The sequence below is a fragment of the Canis lupus genome, chromosome 35 (assembly GCF_048164855.1).
Source record: "Canis lupus baileyi chromosome 35, mCanLup2.hap1, whole genome shotgun sequence".
NCBI lineage: Eukaryota > Metazoa > Chordata > Mammalia > Carnivora > Canidae > Canis > Canis lupus.
The window spans coordinates 13,727,360-13,745,669 of NC_132872.1; the positions used below are offsets into that span (position 1 = coordinate 13,727,360).

The 18,310-nt window shown below is 36.4% G+C and overlaps 1 protein-coding gene across 10 annotated transcripts in view; it reads left to right on the plus strand.

Moving 5' to 3' along the window:
• The window catches only part of CFAP44 (cilia and flagella associated protein 44), a 126,489-nt gene that overhangs the window by 106,385 nt on the left and 1,794 nt on the right, over window positions 1–18,310 (plus strand). For 8 of the 10 annotated variants that reach the window (XM_072811729.1, XM_072811723.1, XM_072811731.1 and 5 more), the window contains 8 exons: window positions 543–746; window positions 1,692–1,887; window positions 9,049–9,159; window positions 10,403–10,533; window positions 11,560–11,676; window positions 12,702–12,903; window positions 16,536–16,696; window positions 17,835–17,969. In XM_072811729.1, coding sequence (XP_072667830.1) covers window positions 543–746; window positions 1,692–1,887; window positions 9,049–9,159; window positions 10,403–10,533; window positions 11,560–11,676; window positions 12,702–12,903; window positions 16,536–16,696; window positions 17,835–17,969 — 1,257 coding nt within the window. Of the gene's footprint in view, window positions 1–542; window positions 747–1,691; window positions 1,888–9,048; window positions 9,160–10,402; window positions 10,542–11,559; window positions 11,677–12,701; window positions 12,904–16,535; window positions 16,697–17,834; window positions 17,970–18,310 lie in introns of those variants that run through there. The other 2 variants (XM_072811732.1, XM_072811733.1) reach the window with 2 other exon arrangements.

An 18,310-nucleotide genomic window follows, 5' to 3' on the forward strand; every position in this document is an offset into this window, starting at 1 on the left:
AAATATTTAAAATCATTGGGATGGCAGTGGGATGAGGTCTAGGCCCAGGGCTTGGGATACTTCAATTTTATCCCAGCCCTGTAATAAATTAAATCACCATTTGAAATGTTTGAAAATTTTCAAAATAAGAAGTTGAGGGAAATATTTACTGCTTCCTGTATGAAAGGCAATGTAGAGATACTGTGGGGTAAAGTGGAGGCAGATAGAAACACTACACACAAAGAACTCATAGTCTCTGAGTTAAACCGTACCATAGAGCAAGAAGGGCAGTCTCGATTGATGGCTTAATCATGGCAAAGAAATAGCTGGCAGGGCTATAGTTACAGAATCCCTAACACTTTATGTAAGTAAATTTCATAATATTGATAAATTGATTTATAGAACTACGCATCCACACATGTGAGCCCATATAATTCATTCTCCATAATGACAGTTTAATGAGAAAATGCTTTTACCTAAACAAATCAGTATTGTTAGATAATCTTAAAAATACTAATCTGTTCTTAAGTTCTAACATACACTCAAATCTTTTTCCACCACAGATCAAAGAACTGATTGTCACTTTTGATGCAGAACTCCGTCTCCTGAGGCATCAAAAATTGAAACTAGATACTCAGATGAAATTATCTGACCTTCATCATGTCACATTATTTCAAGAAATGCTTCTCCTCAAGAATTTTGAGAAACAGGAGAACATACTTCAAGAGCGTGTTAATTCATTAGACAAAGAAGAGCAGGATATGCAGGTATGAAAGGGCAGGAGAAAGCTGGCCGGGCCGGCTGTGTCCTTTAGTTATGGAGAGGACTCGATTCTTTGTTTCCTTCTTCATCTTCTCAGCTTAGTTTCCCCTGTTGTTCTGATCCTCCTCTCATCCTTTGTCCCTTATCCTCCCCCCACCTCCAATCCCCTCTTACTCCTGCTGGCTCGGCTCTTGGTATTCTTGATCAGAGAGAAGCGAATTAGGTTTTATGGTGAATTTGATCTGATGTTTTGTAAGGTGGGTGAATAACTTTTCAAAAGTGAGCCTTCTATTTAGTTTACAAATTTCAAAGTACATTTTAATTGTCACTAGCTATCCTATAAAGTTGAGTTTTGATTATATGTTATCCTTCTGAACATACTTGGAAAAGAAGTTGACTAGTTCCTAAAATGTGATAGTTTCATGGTAATATTTGAGTATCAGAGGAAAATAAGTTTATTTGTTATATATGTGTTAAATTTAAAGAGATAAATTATACCACCCAACTTTTGTCTTGAAACAAGAAGGATTCCATCAAATAGATATTACATACTGAATAGTAGCATCATTTTTAAGGTATATCTGCTGCACTAGGAGATGAGGTGTGTTTTTGTTATATATTCATATGAAAAACATCTTTTGTTTTTGAGGCCACACATACAAAAATATTAACTGACAGTAAAAATTTCATTTCATTTAGATTTTTTGAGGAAGCTAAACATTAAAAAGCTGATCTTATCTGATTCTGAACTTAACTGGTTTTTACAAAAGAATTATAAAATTTTAATCGAGGAAATGGATGGCTCTGCAAACATTAGAAATGTAAACTTCCATTAAGAAGGTTAAAAAAATGTTTGTGAACTGTAACCTTACCTTGTATAATATACATTGTTCTCTGAACCTGGTTTACCAGAAATACTTTGCCACCTATTCCTGTTTTTGTTCATTTAGTGGAAAATAAGTGAAACTCTTAAGGAGATGGAAGAGAAAAAAAATGAAATTGCCAAGTTCCAGGACCAAGAAAAAGCACTCTATGCTGGTTTCCAAGCAGCCATTGGAGAAAACAATAAATTTGCTAATTTCCTCATGAAGGTCCTAAAAAAGAGGATTAAGCGGGTGAAGAAAAAAGAGGTTGAAGGAGATGCTGGTTTGAAATTCTTTTTAACATATGGTCTAATTTTTTCTCATTAGCATGAAATAGAGAAATAACTAAGGATGTATTTGACACTTTTTGTTCCTACGACATAGACAGAGGGTACTGTGGGTTGAAGGGGAGAGGATATAAACCTGTAGGTCTCTAACCCTGTGGAGTTAATTTTTGTGTGTGTGTATGTGTGTGTGTGTATCTGGTCCAAGATAGTTTAGGGGTAGTTTCATGTAAGAAGCACATCTTCTCTTGTGTTTATTTGCCAACTGGATGTCCTCTTTGGTAAAATATCTCTTCATGTCTTTTGTCCACGTTTGATTAGGATTTTTACTTTTGTCCTCTTGAGATTTAAGCATCCTTTGTATAGTCTAGGCATTAGTCTTGTGTCTGACAAGTGCTTTGCAAATATTTTCTTCCATCGTGTAGCTTGTCTTTTCATTCCCTCAGCAGGATCTTTCACAGAGCAAAAGGTTTTATTTTTGTTGAGGTCCAATTTATTAGGTTTTGGGGGTGTTTTGTTTTGGATCTTGTTTTGGTGTCAAAGTCTAAGAACTCTTTGCTGAGCTGTAGGTCCCAGAGTCTTAAAAGTTATTATAAAACTGCAGTAACATGAATGAAAATGAAAACCCAACTTATCAAAAATTGTAGAATCTAGCTAAAGCAGTGTTAAGAGGGAAATTATAGCACTAAATTAGAAAAGAGAAAAAGTCTCAAGTCAATAATTCACACACCTCAAAACCTAAAAACATATGTTCAGAATAAATCCAAAGTGAGTAGAAGAAGGTAATAGTAAAGATAGGGGCAGAAATCAATGAAACTGAAAGCAGAAAATAACCTTAAAAAAATCACTTAACCAAAGTTATTCAAACTTATCCAGTTTAATCCTCAAAAAGACCAAAATGACAAACCTCTAGCAAGTGTCTAAAAAAAATAGGAAAATAAGAAAAAAGGTACTAATATCAAGAATGCAATAGGTGATATTACTATAGACTTTGCAGGTATTAAAAAGATAACAGGGAACCACAATGAACATCCCCACACACATAAATTTGGCAACTCAAAAAAAAATTTTGGCAACTCAGATGAAATAGACCAATTTCACACACAAAAATATAAATTATCACTAGTCACCCAATATGAAACAGATAATCTGAATACTTCCATAGGTATATTAAAAACATTTGAGTTTGTAATTTTAAGACTCCCTTGAAGAAATCTACATGTCCAAATAGATTCACTGGAGAACACTACCAAACATTGAAAGAATTACTACCATACACATTATTTTCCAGAAAATCAGAGAAGACTTTCTAATTCATATTGTGAAGCCAGTATTTTCCTAAAACTAAAACCAGACAAAGACAGTACAGAAAAAGAAAAAAAAAAGAAAAAAAAAAAAAAAGCAAACTGCAGACCATTGCATACACTTTCAGGATTACTATGTCTTCTTGATTAGGTGGACACTTTTATCTTTATATAAGTTCTTTCTCTGTCTAAAGTAATTTTCTTTGCTCTAAAGTCTACTATATCTGATGTTAATATCACCAGTCCTGCTTGGCTCTGATTGTTTGCATGACATATCTTTTCTCTCCTTTTACTTTCTATTTGACTATGTTATTATATTAGAAGTGAACTTCTGGTAGACAGCACATGGTTAATGTTTTTTTTTTTTTATCTATTCTGTCTTTTAATTGGTGTATTTAAACCATTTACATTTAATATTATTAGGGCTTAAGTCTGCCATTTAATTGTTGTAGGTTTTTTTTTTTCCTATTTTCGATCTTCTACATTTTCCCACCTTCCCATGGGTTACTTGAAAAATTTTTGTAATTCCATTTTAATTTTACCTAGACTTTTGAGTGTATCTCTTTGTATAACTTTTTTAGTGGCTGCTTTATAAATTACATTATATATACTCAATTTATCCCAGACCACCATTTTACCAGTTTAAGTCAATATAGAATACTCATCTGTCTCTACATCCTTTTATCTCCTCCATTCACAATATAATTGTCTTGAACAGTTCTCCTACATATATCTAGAACCACATGAGACAATGTTATATTTTTTGCTTCAACTACCAAATATAATGTAAACACTCAAAAGGAGGAAGGAAGCCTATTATTATATTTACCCATATTTTTGCTTACCATGTTTATTTTTTCTTGATGATGTCCCAAAGTTCCTTTATAAAAAAATTATTTCCCTTCTGTTTAGAGAATTTCCTTTATCCATTTTTTTAGGATAGGTATACTAGTGGCAACTTTTTTTTATTTTCCCTTAATCTGAAAATGTCTTAACTTCCTATTTCAAAAAGATATTTTTACTAGGTATAGGATTCTAGGTTGACTTTTTTTCTTTCAGCATTTAAAAAATATTATGTTACTTCCTTCTGGCCTCCATGGTTTCTAATGAGAAATCCTCTGATATTCAAATTGTTCATCCCCTATAGGTGAAGTATCACTTCTCTCATTGCCTTTCAGACCTCTTGTCTCTAGTTACCAGACATTTGACTATGATATGTCTTAGAGTAGATTCTTTGGGTTCATACTGATGGGAGTTCACTCCTTTAATCTGTAGGATAATGGCTTCTGCCAAGTTTGAGAGGTTTTCAATCATTGTTTCTTCAACGCTTTTAAGAATGTCCTCTTTACTTCTTTTGGGACTCATGTCATGGATGTTTGACCTTTCATTATAGTCCCATAGATCCCTGAGACTCTGAATTTTGGGGTATGTTTGTTTTTCAGTTTTCTTTCTGTTTTTCAAACTGTATAATTTATTTTTTTAATTGAAGTTTGATTTGGCACCATATAGTATAATTCCCAGTGCTCAACTCATCAAGTGCCCTCTTCAATGCCTGTCACCTTGTTCTGTCCTCATGTTTACAGATTCTTTCCTCTGTTCCCCTCTGTTATGCTATTGAACCCATCTACTGAGTTTCTATTTTAGTTATTGTATTTTTAGTTCTAAAATTTCCATTTAGTTCTTTGTATTTTCCGCTTGCTTAAAGTATGTTCATAATAGGATATTAAAGAATTTGTATCGTGGCTATTTTAAATACTTTGTCAGATAATTCTAACATTTCTGTCATCTTAATAGTGACATTTATTCATTATTTTTTTCTCATTCATTTGGAGATCTTCCTGGTACTTGATATGATGAGTGACTTCCAGTTGAAACCTGGAAACTTCAATATCATTTTATAAGACTCTGTATCTTATTTAAATCTTCTGTTTTTTTTCTTGGCTTTTTCTAACACTGCTTGGCCAGAGAAAGTGGTGGGTGGGTACCTACTTCTTATTGCCAGGTGGAGGTACTCAGCCTTCACTGTGATTCAACGGAAGGAGGACCTCCTTTTTCTGGAATTCCAGTTCCCCATGTAGTGTCTATTGACAACATAGTGGGGATGGCCTTGGTACCTCTGGGAAATGGTGAAAGTCCTGACTCTCCACTAGGGCTCTTCTTTTTCCCATTTTTCAGTAGGGTTCTTCTGATGTGACCTTTGTGGGAAGAGGAAGTGAGTCTTAGTTATTGCCAGGTGAAGGTAGAAATCCGGGCTATCCATGTGGTCTTCACAGATATCTTGGTGGGGATTTGGGAGCAGGGCTGGTTACCAGCCAGCAGGAACAAAATGTCCTGGTTCCCTGCTTGGCTTTCTCTGATACTGTCCTGGGTGATGAGAATGTTGGGTGCTTCACTGCAGCTTTGCAAGGGTGGATGTCTAGGTTGGCCTTTACTGATGGGGATGGGAGTGAGACCATAGTTTTTTTTTTTTTCCCTGTGGTTTTTGGTTAGGATATTGTCTATAAGTCTTGTCTCATTAGGCTGCCTCTTTCTTGGCCATTTGGCTAGAGAGAGCAGGGTCTTGTTTCTCTGCACCTACTGGTGTTTCCAGGTTGCTAACTTATTCATTTCTAAGTCTGATATATATAGGAGGCAAAAGGAAGACCCAAAAAACTCACCATAGTATTGTTCCTCATATTTGGTCTGCCTTCTTTCCCTTTTTCAGATTCTTATGTTTGTTTTATGTACAATGTCCATATTTTAGCTGTATTTTGCAGGAGGAATAAGAAAAAGTAGATCTAATTTGTCTTCCTGAAAAGAAATCTGTGTAGGAATTTTAAAGTCTAATTTTAAACTTTGGTCATTTATTTCATAAGGTGGTACAGACCACTTAGAGTAATTTTAAGAGATACATTTAAGAAATCTAGAGAATATGAGGTCCATATCTTATTCTTAATTTGATGTTTCATAAGATAGAAATTGCCAATTGGTGATCTATGGTTCATAGATGGCTTCAAGATGTTTTAAAAGAAAATAGGGTAGAGTTGTGAGGGAGAGGTCTACAATCCTATATCTGAAACTCTTGGGGGGGCAGATGTGTTTTAGTATTTTTTATATTTTATAGAATATTTTATATATGGTACTGTTAAAGAAAGAAAACACTCATGGCACTTGTTAAAGAACAATAAGGCAAACTTTGTTCAGGGGCATCACTACAATAGGATTTTATAATAGGGGAGAGAGATCAGCTCAACTCTGAGTACAACAAGAATGAGTAGAGATTTATAGCCAAGGAGCAGGGTGAGAGTGAATGAATGAAAAATTACTAAGAGGTAGGATAATTTGTTAGACTGACCTAACAGAATTTTTGCTAAAGATTAGCCAGAGTGAAAAGATAGTGAAGGTAAGGATTAAGGAGGAATCTGGTTGGATATCAAGGGTACAGGATTTTTACTAAACTGACTCAGCAAGATTCTTGCTAAAACTGGACTAAGTGGGTCAAGGACTGAGCTCATGGTTCCACTACAGGTCAGAAAGAGGACTCACAGGAGCCTGACTCAAGTTTGGACAAGGATAGAGTCTTTGTCAACTAACATCACCAGGAGGGTTTAATGTAAGATCTCTCAATCAAACTCCTTATTTCTGCAGTAGGACACAAATACTCACACTAAGTTGGTTAAATAAATATAATAAATAACATTACTTCAGATAAGTTATGAAAATCTTTTTTTTTTCAAGGCACTATGATTTAGGAATTGTGGCCCTATAAAACCAAGTATGTGTTAAGTGGGTCACAGCAGAAGTGGCTTGGCCGCTTGGTCTCAACCCTCTTTGAGTCAATGCATTGAAATTAATTGCACAACCTTCTTCAGGCATTTGAGTTTGTGGTGTCTGTGTCCTCAACCATTTATTTATTTGCTTGTTTGTTTTTACTTGGTTATTTTATTTTATAGAATTTTATTATTTTAAGATCCTTTTTGATTGAAGTGTAGTTGATACACAATGTTACATACATTAGTGTCAAGTATACAACATATTGACTCCATGACTTCATATGTTGTACTGAGCTCTCACCACAAGTGCAGCCACCATCTGTCCTCATGTAACACTATTATAATACTAATGACTGTATTCCCTATTCTGCACTTTTCATCTCATGACTTACTCATTCCATAACTGGAAAGCTTGTGCCTTCTACTCCCCTTCACACATTTGGCCCATCTCTTGGCCCCTCTCCCCTCTGGCAACCGTCCACTTGTTTTCTATGTTTATAGTTCTGTTTCTCCTTTTTTTTTTGGTTGTTCATTAGGTTTTTTTTTTTCTTTTTTAGATTTCCTATGTAAGTGAAATCATATGGGATTTGTCTTTCTCTGATTTATTTTACTTAGCATTATACCCTCTAGGTCCATATTGTTGCAAGTAGCAAGATCGTATTTCTTTTTTGCAGCTGAGTAATAATCCATTGTGTGTGTGTGTGTGTGTGTGTGTGTGTGTATACACACATACACAATGGCTCCTTTCGTATCTTGGCCATTGTAAATAATGTTGTGATAAACATGAGTGCATATATCTTTTTGAATTAGTTTTTTCATTTTCTTCGGGTAAATACCAAGTTGTGGAATTACTGGATCATATGGTAGTTCTATTTTAAATTTTTTGAGAAACTCCGTACCATTTTCCACCTCATATTTGGTCTGCCTTCAGAACAAATATGGTATCAATTTACATTCCCACCAACACTGTGTGAGGGTTCCTTTTACTCCATATCCTTGCCAACATTTGTTATTTCTTGTCTTTTTTATTCTAACCATTCTGACAAGTATAAGGTGATATATCTCATTGTGGTTTTGATTTGCAGTTCCCTGATGATGAGTGATGTTGAGCATCTTTTCATGTGTCTGTTGGCCATCTGGATGTCATCTTTGGAGAAATGTCTATTCATATTCTCTATCCATTTCTTAATCAGATTATTCTCTTCTTTTGGAGTTGTGTAAATTCCTTATATATTTTGGATGTTAACCTATTATTGAATATATCATTTGCAGATATCTTCTCCCATTCACTGGGTTGACTTTTTGTTTTGTTGGTGACTTCCTTCACTCTGCAAAAGCTTTTTATTTTGTGTAGTTCCAATAGTTTCTTTTTGCTTTGTTTCCCTTGCCTTAGGAGACACATCTAGAAAGATGTTTCAATGGCCGATGTCAAAGAAATTAACGCCTATGTTTTCTTCTAGGAGTTTTACAGTTTTAGATCTCACATTTAGGTCTCTATCCATTTTGAGTTCATTTTTATGTGTGGTATAAGAAAGTGGTCCAGTTTCATCCTTTTGTAGGTAGCTGTCCAGTTTTCCCAGCACCATTTATTGAACAGACTGTGTTTTCCCCATTGCTTATTCTTGCCTACTTTGTCATAGATTGACCATATAAGTGTGGGGTTATTTCTGGGCTATTTTGTTCTCTTGATCTATGTGTCTATTTTTGTGCCAACGCCAAACTGTTTTGATTATTATAGCTTAGGTAGTATATCTTGAAATCTGGGATTATGATACCTGCAGTTTTGTTCTTTTAAGATTGCTTTGGCTCTTTAAGTCCTTTTTTTTTTTTTTGGTTCTATATAAATTTTAGGATTATTCATTCTAGTTCTGCGAAAAATGTTATTGGTATTTTGATAGAGATTGCATTGAATCTGTAAATTTCTTTGGGTAATATTGCCTATAACCATTTTAAACTCTTCTAAAAATATTGACTCATTGCCTGCCTTATCTATTATATTCCTAGTGACTAACTTATTTTTTAAAAAACCTTCATTTTTAAAATCTGAGACTTAGATTAACACAGGAACTTCTCTGCTTATTAAAATGCCTTCTTCTCTATTTAGATGAAGATGAAGATAGCGATGAATCAAGTGAAGAAGAATCCAGCTTAGAGAGTGGTGAAGATGAGTCTGGATCTGATGATGAAGTTTTTGATGATTCTATTTGCCCAACAAGTAAGTTGGATAAAAAGCATGTGTTCTCTGTGAAGTGTGAATATGAACTGATAACACTGAGGAGATCCTTTTTTTTTTTTTTTGTCTCTCAGTTGTCTCATAATAAAATTTAAGGGAAGCATGTGAAGTTGTATGGAGTATAGTTGAATGAATGCTTTTTTTTGGCTCTCTGGATCATTTATTTTCTTTTCATTAGGCAGCCATTTTATGAATGACAAATAATTTGCAGATAACTCATAGTTGGTTCAAAGTCAAATTATGCAGAAATAACAGATTGAAGTGTGTGTATGCATGCATCTGTGTATTATTTTTTTTACAAAGTTTCTCTTTTTGACAAACCAATTCAAATTTTCATATTTAAAATCCTTTTTGTGAGGGTACTTTGTGCCAGGTTCTTGGGGATGCTTAGCAATTTATATTCACTATTTTCATTGGTAAAACCAGTCTGACACAGCCAGACCAATATTTTTATAGTCTCAAAAGATGAATTGTCCAGTACAGAAAAAATAACTTCATTTTGATGTGAAATTTATTTTTGTAGCCACCTTATATGGATTTTAAATCAAATTTTAAGGTTTAATTTCAAATAAAGTTTTAATCTTGTTTTAATATTGTAAACAAGAGTCTTTCTAAGATCATATGTATAAGTGAAATAGAGCTCAAAAGATTATAATGCAACTTCTTATTTTACAGCAAGATTAAATGGCCTGAAAATAGTCTCACAACTAGTTTAGTGGTAGAACTAGGGCTAGAACTAAGGTTTCTAAATTCCATTGCAGTACTCTTATTTTCACATACTTTATCTATTGCTTTGTGGATGAATGTGACTGTGGTATGATATAGTGGAAATTAGTAGAGAAATACTGTACCTGAATCCCGCTGTGTCATGTATCAGCTATGTGACCTCTCTGAGACTTTGGGTCCTCAACTATAAAGTGGGAAAAATAGTTCATACCTTGCAAGAGCCTAGGAGACTTGACTGAGATGAGTTACATAAAGGGCCTAAACAGAAAGCCTGGCTCATGGTACTGCTCAGAACATCAATGCTCGTATCAGAATTACTATCATGATTACTTATACTATTAATTTTTCCACCTGGAATGGTGGAGCCCTAGGTGGAGTGAAAGTGTGCTAGTGAACTCACAAATGGTCATTAATAATTTTGAAGCTCCAAAATCCACGCTTCTAATATTAGTACATTCTATAACAATGGGGCTTCTTTTAATTTTGACTGTCTTTTCAGATTGTGATGTGGGTCTTTTTGAAATGGCCCTTCAACTTCGAGAGAAAAGGTTGGACATTGAGGAGGCCTTAGTTGAAGAAAAGAAAAGTATTGATAACCTCAGAAAAGAACATGATGCATTATCCAAAAAAGTATGATGGTGTGCTTACCTATTTATCCCCTCACAGCTACTGTACTGCTGTTTCATAGCAAGACATAAGTTAGGCCTTCTCCCCAGAGAACAAACATTTAAGTGTTAAAAGTTTTTCCTCTTCAAGCATAGTGGTGGGGGAGGCTGTTGACTCTTTTGAAGATTGGACTCTCTTTATCTAAATCATTGATCTCCAAACTTTTATTACATACTTCTATAAGTAAAGAACAAAATGTGGAGCATGTAAGTCCACAATATATGTATATTTATTTATAGATTATATTAATGAACTATTATACTAATATATTTTGTATATTAGGAAACAGTCACAAAAACAGAAATGAAAAAGAATAAGATAAAAATAAATAGAAATAGAAACTGATCTTTTTTTCCCTCTGTGCCCTAGTAGATCACTTTATTGACCCTCTGGGGGATGTGCATCCCATGTTGGAGAACATAAAGCTAAACTTTTGGTATAATTATGCTGATGGATTTGATTTCTGCCTTATTTGCTCATTTCCTCTCTTAAATCCTTTTTCCTAGGGCAACATAGTTTAATTCATATTCACAAATATTTTTGATAAATTACTTCTCCTCTTGCAGGTAGGAAATGATTTGGAAAACTTTCAAATTTTTAAGATGAAGAATGTGCTTTATAAGTACTGTAGTTAGTAGTTTTGCTGCTTTAAAGGACTTTTTCCTTTTGTTTTTTGAGGTCATTTATGACCAAATGAGATTCCCACCATCTTGACAAAGACATTCCATGCTGAGAGCTGCTTTCCATGCAGAAAATGAAAGGGAGATAGAACATGTCTTCTGAACTCCTATTCATGAAACATTTACCACTCTGGGGACACAGGAATGATTGAAAAAGTAGTATGAATCATGACTTAGCAGGAAGAAAATAATACACATTCCTGGGCTGCAAACTGGGATCATTCATTTAATCACAGCCCAACAGAGCAGGTCCCACTCATCTCCCAAGATGTCCTCATTTATCACATTTATCACATGGGGATTTCCACAGGTAAAAATTGTGGCAACTAACCTAAATGCAGCGGAGGAGGCCCTGGAGGCTTACCAACGAGAGAAGCAGCAGCGGCTGAATGAACTGATGATTGTGATTCCACTCAAGCTCCACCAGGTGATGGGTCTGGAGAGGATGTCATGTCACCCCCCACCCCCCAGCTGCCCCCACCATCTGAGCAGAAGAGGCACCACACCCAGGCTTTTCCAGAAAAGATGGGAAGAAGTGTAGCCCTTTGCTGAGATTTCTACCTGAATAATGACACTCCAACTTTTCTTATCCATTCTCAGATTGTTATGAAAGAGTAATAGTCAAATATATATATTTTCTGGTGGCCCGTTACCAATTCCAAAGTCCAATTAATTATTTCGGGTCTGAGGAAATCAGGAGCCTATGATTAAATTTTTTATATTTATTTTTTTCTGATCTCTACACCCAACATGAGGCTCAAACTCAACATGAGGCTCAAACCCTGAGATTAAGAGTCACAGTGCTCTTCCAGCTAAGTCAGCCAGGTGCCCCAAGGAGCTTATGACTTAAGAATGGAATGGCTTGGAAGTTGAGGTCTTGGATCTTACACACATGTTCCTTTTCACACCATCTTCAAATAGACATGAACTAATGATGCAAGAATTATCATAATCTCTGCTTGTTTATGAGGGAGGGCAAGGGAAAAGGAAAATATCCTTTCTCTTTCTTCCCTCTTTGTTCACTTCCACACTCATTAGAATTACAGCTTAATTAAAGTGCAGAGGTGCATTTCATACCCCATTTTGTCAGGTAAAGAGAAGAAGCTGTATTTTAGAAGACAAAGATCAGCCTCAAATATATTTTGTGTAATCTGATCCAAACTGGATTAGCCATATGTAGCAATTTGCCTAATACGCCCACTGTGAAATGCTTGTTCCATGAGTATGCAGCAGATATCATGGTCTGGGGGTAAGATTTGCTGTCCCTACAGGTACATTATGTGGCTTACTATCTGAAGGCAACTGCTGCTTTTTACTCAGTGCTGGGAAATGATAGAAATCCAAAGGCAATCACCTAAATAAGGGACAGAAAAAGAAGTGCTTCCCATGATCTTACATTTAGTTTGATCTTGGTTCTGTTGTTTTGTTTTTTGTTTTGTTTTGTTTTGATAGATAGAGCATGTGGTATTTGGAGAAATACCTAGTGATCTTTCTGGAACCCTGGTCTTTTCTAACCAATCCTTGAGCCGGCTGCAAGAACGAATCACACAGCTCCATGAGGAAAATGCCAAGCAGCAAAAACTCAACAAAGAATGCCGGGAGAGGCGTAAACAGCTTATCCGAGAAAAGAGAGAGATGGCAAAAACTATAAGCAGTGAGTAACTAAGCGCACGGGCCATCTCGTACTATCTATTAATAAGGGAGGGAACCATTAAGTGACTTTGAAAGCGGTAAGTAATCACAGAATCAGAACCCACTGAGAGCAAGGAATCTCCTTGTCATCTTCCTAGCTACCAGCTCTGCTGATACCACTGAATGGTCACCCTCTTCTTTTAAAAGAATAAATTTCTTATCACAGAAACTAGTTATCTTAAGTTTAAAAGGTTTTATGCAGGATGAAATATAGAGTAACGTCATAACCTATGCACTAGCCACCACGCTTAAAAAACCCCAAAACATTGTAGATACATCTGACGCCCCTTCTCTTCTTGGTACTGTCCTGCTAGCCCTTGCCCAGGGTCACCTGGCAGGTGAGCACACATGCATATATGTATGTATCCACACACAACGTACGGAACTACTTTGCATGTTTGTAACTGTAATATTATATTATTTTGCAGTTCACTTTATGAAACCAATTTTTGAGAGGTATCCATATTGCTATAATTTATTTACTACTACAATAGTCCATTATAGAACTCTGAAACAGTTTGTTTCTTCAGTCTTCTCTTGATGGTTATTAAGGGTGTTTCTAATTTTTCACAGTAACAGAATTCTAGTAAGCCTCCTTGTACACATCTCCCTGTGCACGTGAGAAGGTGAATCCCCAGGACTGGGGTGTCTGGGTTGGAGAAGGATGTATGCACTTCTGGTGCTCCCGTGTATTGCCAGGCTGCTCTCTGAAGTGGTCGTACCATTTTGTCTCCACACCCCCCTCCCCGCCACTTCCCTGGCAGTGAGAATTGTCTAGGCTCCCTATTCTAGGAATATTTGATGGTGTCAGACTTTAATATTTTTGCCAGGCTGGTGGATGTTAAATTGTATTTCACTGTGGTTTTTATTCATATTTCCTGGATTCTGGTGGGATTGAACATCTTCACATACATTTATCTGCCATTTATTTGTGTTTCCTTTTCTGTAACTTGCCTATTACATACCTAACCAATGTTTTACTTCTATTTCTTATTAATTTTAGAAAATTATTTCTATATTCTTTTACGGCACTTCAAGTTTCTTCTAGTTTGTGACTTGCCTTTTATTTTGTTAAGTGTGTCTTTTGGGGATGTAGACATTGAAAATCTTAATATAGTTAATTTTATTTATGATTTGTGCATTGTATCTGTGTGTATGTCTTGTTTAAGAAATCCTTTTCTGTTTTGAGATCATAAAGATATTTTGTCCACAGTTTCCTCTATTAGTAGTGTTTTTCATGTTTGCATTTTTAATCTATCTGGAGTTGTGGATATTATATGATGCACAGTATAAAGATTACTAGCCTTTAAAATATATTTTGAATATTTGACATATGGAACACAAACGTAAGTTGTGAAGTTTCCAACTTTAAAAACAACAATATTGCCAACACCTTAGCATCTACTTTAATATCACACAACTGTACAATAAAAATGCTTAAAATGATACATTTTATGTTGTATATTTTACCACAATTGAATAAAAAATATGTATAATTTAATTTGAAAAAGAAAAAAAATGGGAAGCCTATTGTGGTCAACTAGTTAACCAATCCAAGTTGCTTGGAATGTAGAGGCCAGTTTCCAGTTTGTGTTGATGTTCTGGCTTCATGGGTGGCTGGGTTATAAAATTAAAAAGAAAATACACATTAGGACTGCATGTTTAAGTAACACTTATTTGAGACACAGAGTTTTCTCAGGTGTAAGCCTTGAGGTTCCAGTGTTTCTCATGTACTTCACATTCCTCTGGCTTCTGTAGGCCATGAATGTTGTTTATATTTGAAAGTACTAAAAAAAAAAGTATTATTCATCAAAACAAGGAATAGACCAGTATGAACACAAGGGAAGAAGTTTGTTTCAGTTTGGGTAAACTCTTAGTTTGGGAAAATGTGTGAAGATGAAGTATTCAAATTTTCAGAGTGTTAATAGAAATAAAAGGGAATACTAGTTCCACATGGTATAAGTTTTATTCAGCAACTTTCAGTCCTTTCTCCCCCTCCCCTGCCGCCCCATTTTCTGGAAAGCAAGTTGTGAGTCTCGTTAAAGATGGATCTCCGAAGGTGATCTAAGAATGACTTCCTTTTCTGTTAGCCAAAGAACAAAGGCTTAGCAGTAATGAGAAACACCACAGTTCGCTTGTTATTGCCTCTCTCCCTCCAAAGACCTAGTGAGCAAGAAGAGGAGAGTCGAGAACATGGTGGTGGGAAAGGGGTATGTTCACTTCATTCCAAGGAGAACACAGCTCTCAGCCATGGAGAAGGCACATGGCAAACATTCCAGAAGGCTTTATGTGCCCAGTGAACACTAGTTGGCATAATCAAGTCAGGAGAAGGGTGTTAGGCTGACTCCACAGGGGGAATGGCAAGGACCAGAGTCCATGTCATAGTACATGAAGTTGTGATGGAGAGGACACTAGCTGGAGGGAGTTAAGGTTCTTACTGAGAGGCCAAGCAGGCAGCCACAGACTAGCACACATTTGCAAATAATCTTAACCATCATTTTGTTTTTGCGTCACTGATTATCATGGTCTCCACATTAGATAAGTCCATGGGGACTGCGCTCACATAGAATACAAGTGAATAGCCCCTCCTTGGATCATGCACAATAGCAGCCATACCAGTTATACTATTATTTTCAACTGCAACAATGACGTCAGAATACAAACTTCCACACCATTGCATAATTGTATCATCTTATACTTTAGGGCCTCAGACTTCACTTGGGGGACAGTCTGGAGACTGAGAAAGTCTTGTTGCAAGGTTACATTTTCTTGGGGACCTCAGACCCCACAAATGGAATTTCCCCCAGATGTTACTGTGTTTTTATGTTGAGGAAAGACAGTAAACAAAAGTAAGATATATTGCATATTAGATGGAGAGCGTTGCTAAGAAAAAAAAAAATTAACAAGGGACTGGAAAGGAGAATGATTGGGTCCGTAGGAGCAAGGAACTGCTCCCTGGAAATGTGCCATACCTGGTAAGGTGTGTTCTTTCCTGGTTAGAGGGCAAGGACCTGCTCTTGGTTACCCCTCAGAACTGAGTGTATTGGTATGAGCCTTATACCCATCTTACAACTTGCTTTCAGAAAATGTGCTGGCAAGAGCGATCCATATGGCTGTTTGGGGAAGAACATTCCAGTCAGTGGGAACTGAGATGAGAGTGAGCCTGGAATGTTTGAGAATCAGACTTTAATTTTCACTTGGAGTACGATAGAAATTTCCTCTAGGTGCCTGCTTTGTTCTTAACACTAGATGTTATAGAGATCAGTAATAAAAAAAAAATCTGAAGAGTTCCTAGCTCAATTGGGACCTGTTAACAGTCTGAGGAGGGGCACCAGCAGAGCATGGAAGCTATCGGGAAAGCGGAGTCTGCTTTACATAGGATTTTCAAGTAGATGAAACGATGACACAGGAATGGGCATTTTAAGTGAGGAAAGGAGCAGGTGAAGAGTCACAGAGGAAAAATCAACTGGTAACATAAAATCTTTACCATCCTCTTGCAAAAGCTGTTCTTTGGAATGTTGTTGCTACTCGTATTGTTCATTTAATATCAATGGGAGCCACTGAACGACCTAAGACAGTGATTTCTTCTTTTAGAAATGGAAGAAACGGTCCGCCAACTAATGATCAGCAAGTTTGGCCGTGTGATCGACCTAGAAGCCCTTCAGACACTTTCTGTGAATACTACACTTGAAGAGCTAAAGATCAGAAAGATTCGAAAGGAGCTACTGAATGCAAAGGAAATGAAGATGTGGGAGGTATGGCTGAGAGCACAGGTGATGCACCTTGGCTGAACATGGGCTGAGGCAAGAAATGCTGTCAGTGGTTCCTGTGAAGCATCGGTGCAGCCGGAGACGAGTCTGTGAGCCCTGCTGGGTTCCCCCATGATCTTAAGCCTGTCTCAGCATTCTTATCATTCACTTAGTTGAAGGGACTTGCCTGTCTTGGGGTGAAAGCACCAGCACTAGGTTTTGGGGTCCTGGGTACATGGAAATATGACACAATGGCATGGATAATGACAAAGATTCCACTTTGAGATCTACATTAATATACAAATAAATGCTCTGACAGTGTTAGAGATGGAATCACTCACTATGCCCTGAGATCCCAACTGTAGTATTCCCTATAGCTTTTGCATGCTGTTCGTATCTGGAAATTAGAAAATCTCTCTAAGCAATAGATTCTATAACCAGGTATGGACTCTTTAGCTGGTAGGGTCCTAGAAGATGTTAATGCCTACATTGTTCCCTGAGCTATAAGATGAGACGGTGCCCCAGTTAGAGCCAGATTCAAAGATAGGAGCTTTTATAAAGGTTTTATAAGCTCCCAAGTCATTGTGACACCTCCAGTTTTTGTCTGACCTCATCAGTGGATGGGGTGGGAAGGAGGTTCGTAGTGTTATCTTGTCTCATGTTTGCTTATCCAAGATTTTCAGGGGCATGCTGGAGATAATATGTACAGTATAAATTTTTTTTTTTTTTGAGCAGTAAGAGAACAAAGACAACCCACTAGGAGGTATATGGCTGTTCAAGCTGGCTACTTGAGAATCCTGGGCCAAGACTGGGGAAAGAACAATATATGAAAGTTTGCTGCTTAAATTAATATTCTTCCTTTAAAGTAATGAATAGCAACATTCGCTATGCATACTGATTTCATTCTTCAACAATGAAGCACTTCTATGCCTATCTTATTTTTACCTCCTTGTATCCTCGAGCATACCTACATTCTTCTTTTCTCTAATTGAGCCAGAGCCAATGCAGTTGGCTCTGGTTGCATTTTCATATTGATTTCTATTTTTCCATATGCATATTTGCTGAATGGTTTGATCAAATCTGGACATGTATTTTTCTGTTTCTTCTCTTACTCAACTCATTTTGCATCTTCCTGCCTTGGCAGGAAAAGATTGCTCAAGTGCGATGGGAGTTGATGATGAAGACAAAGGAACACACCAAAAAGCTTCATCAGATGAATGATTTATGCATTGAAAAGAAGAAACTTGATTCTCGACTGAATACATTACAGAACCAGCAGGTATGTTTCTTTTCTTCAGACCGTTTGTCAGAGTTGGGGAAGCTCTGTAAAGTTAGCTATTCACAAGAATAACAAGTGCTAGTATTTAAACAAACCTTGATCCTGGACCTCTTCCAGTCCACCTGGGTCCCTGAGGACATGAAGTTGCCAGTACCTACTTTATAAATGAGCCTGAGGGGCTAACTTTATTGTATGCCTTTTTGGTACCACGAATTTACAGATGTACTAATCTACGGAGTTTGCCTTAGCCCTGGAGAAGTAAGGTTATTTAGGTACAAATGACACCAACATAATCCCTAAATCTGGTGTCAAAGACCCATTCCTAATATTTATTTCATTTG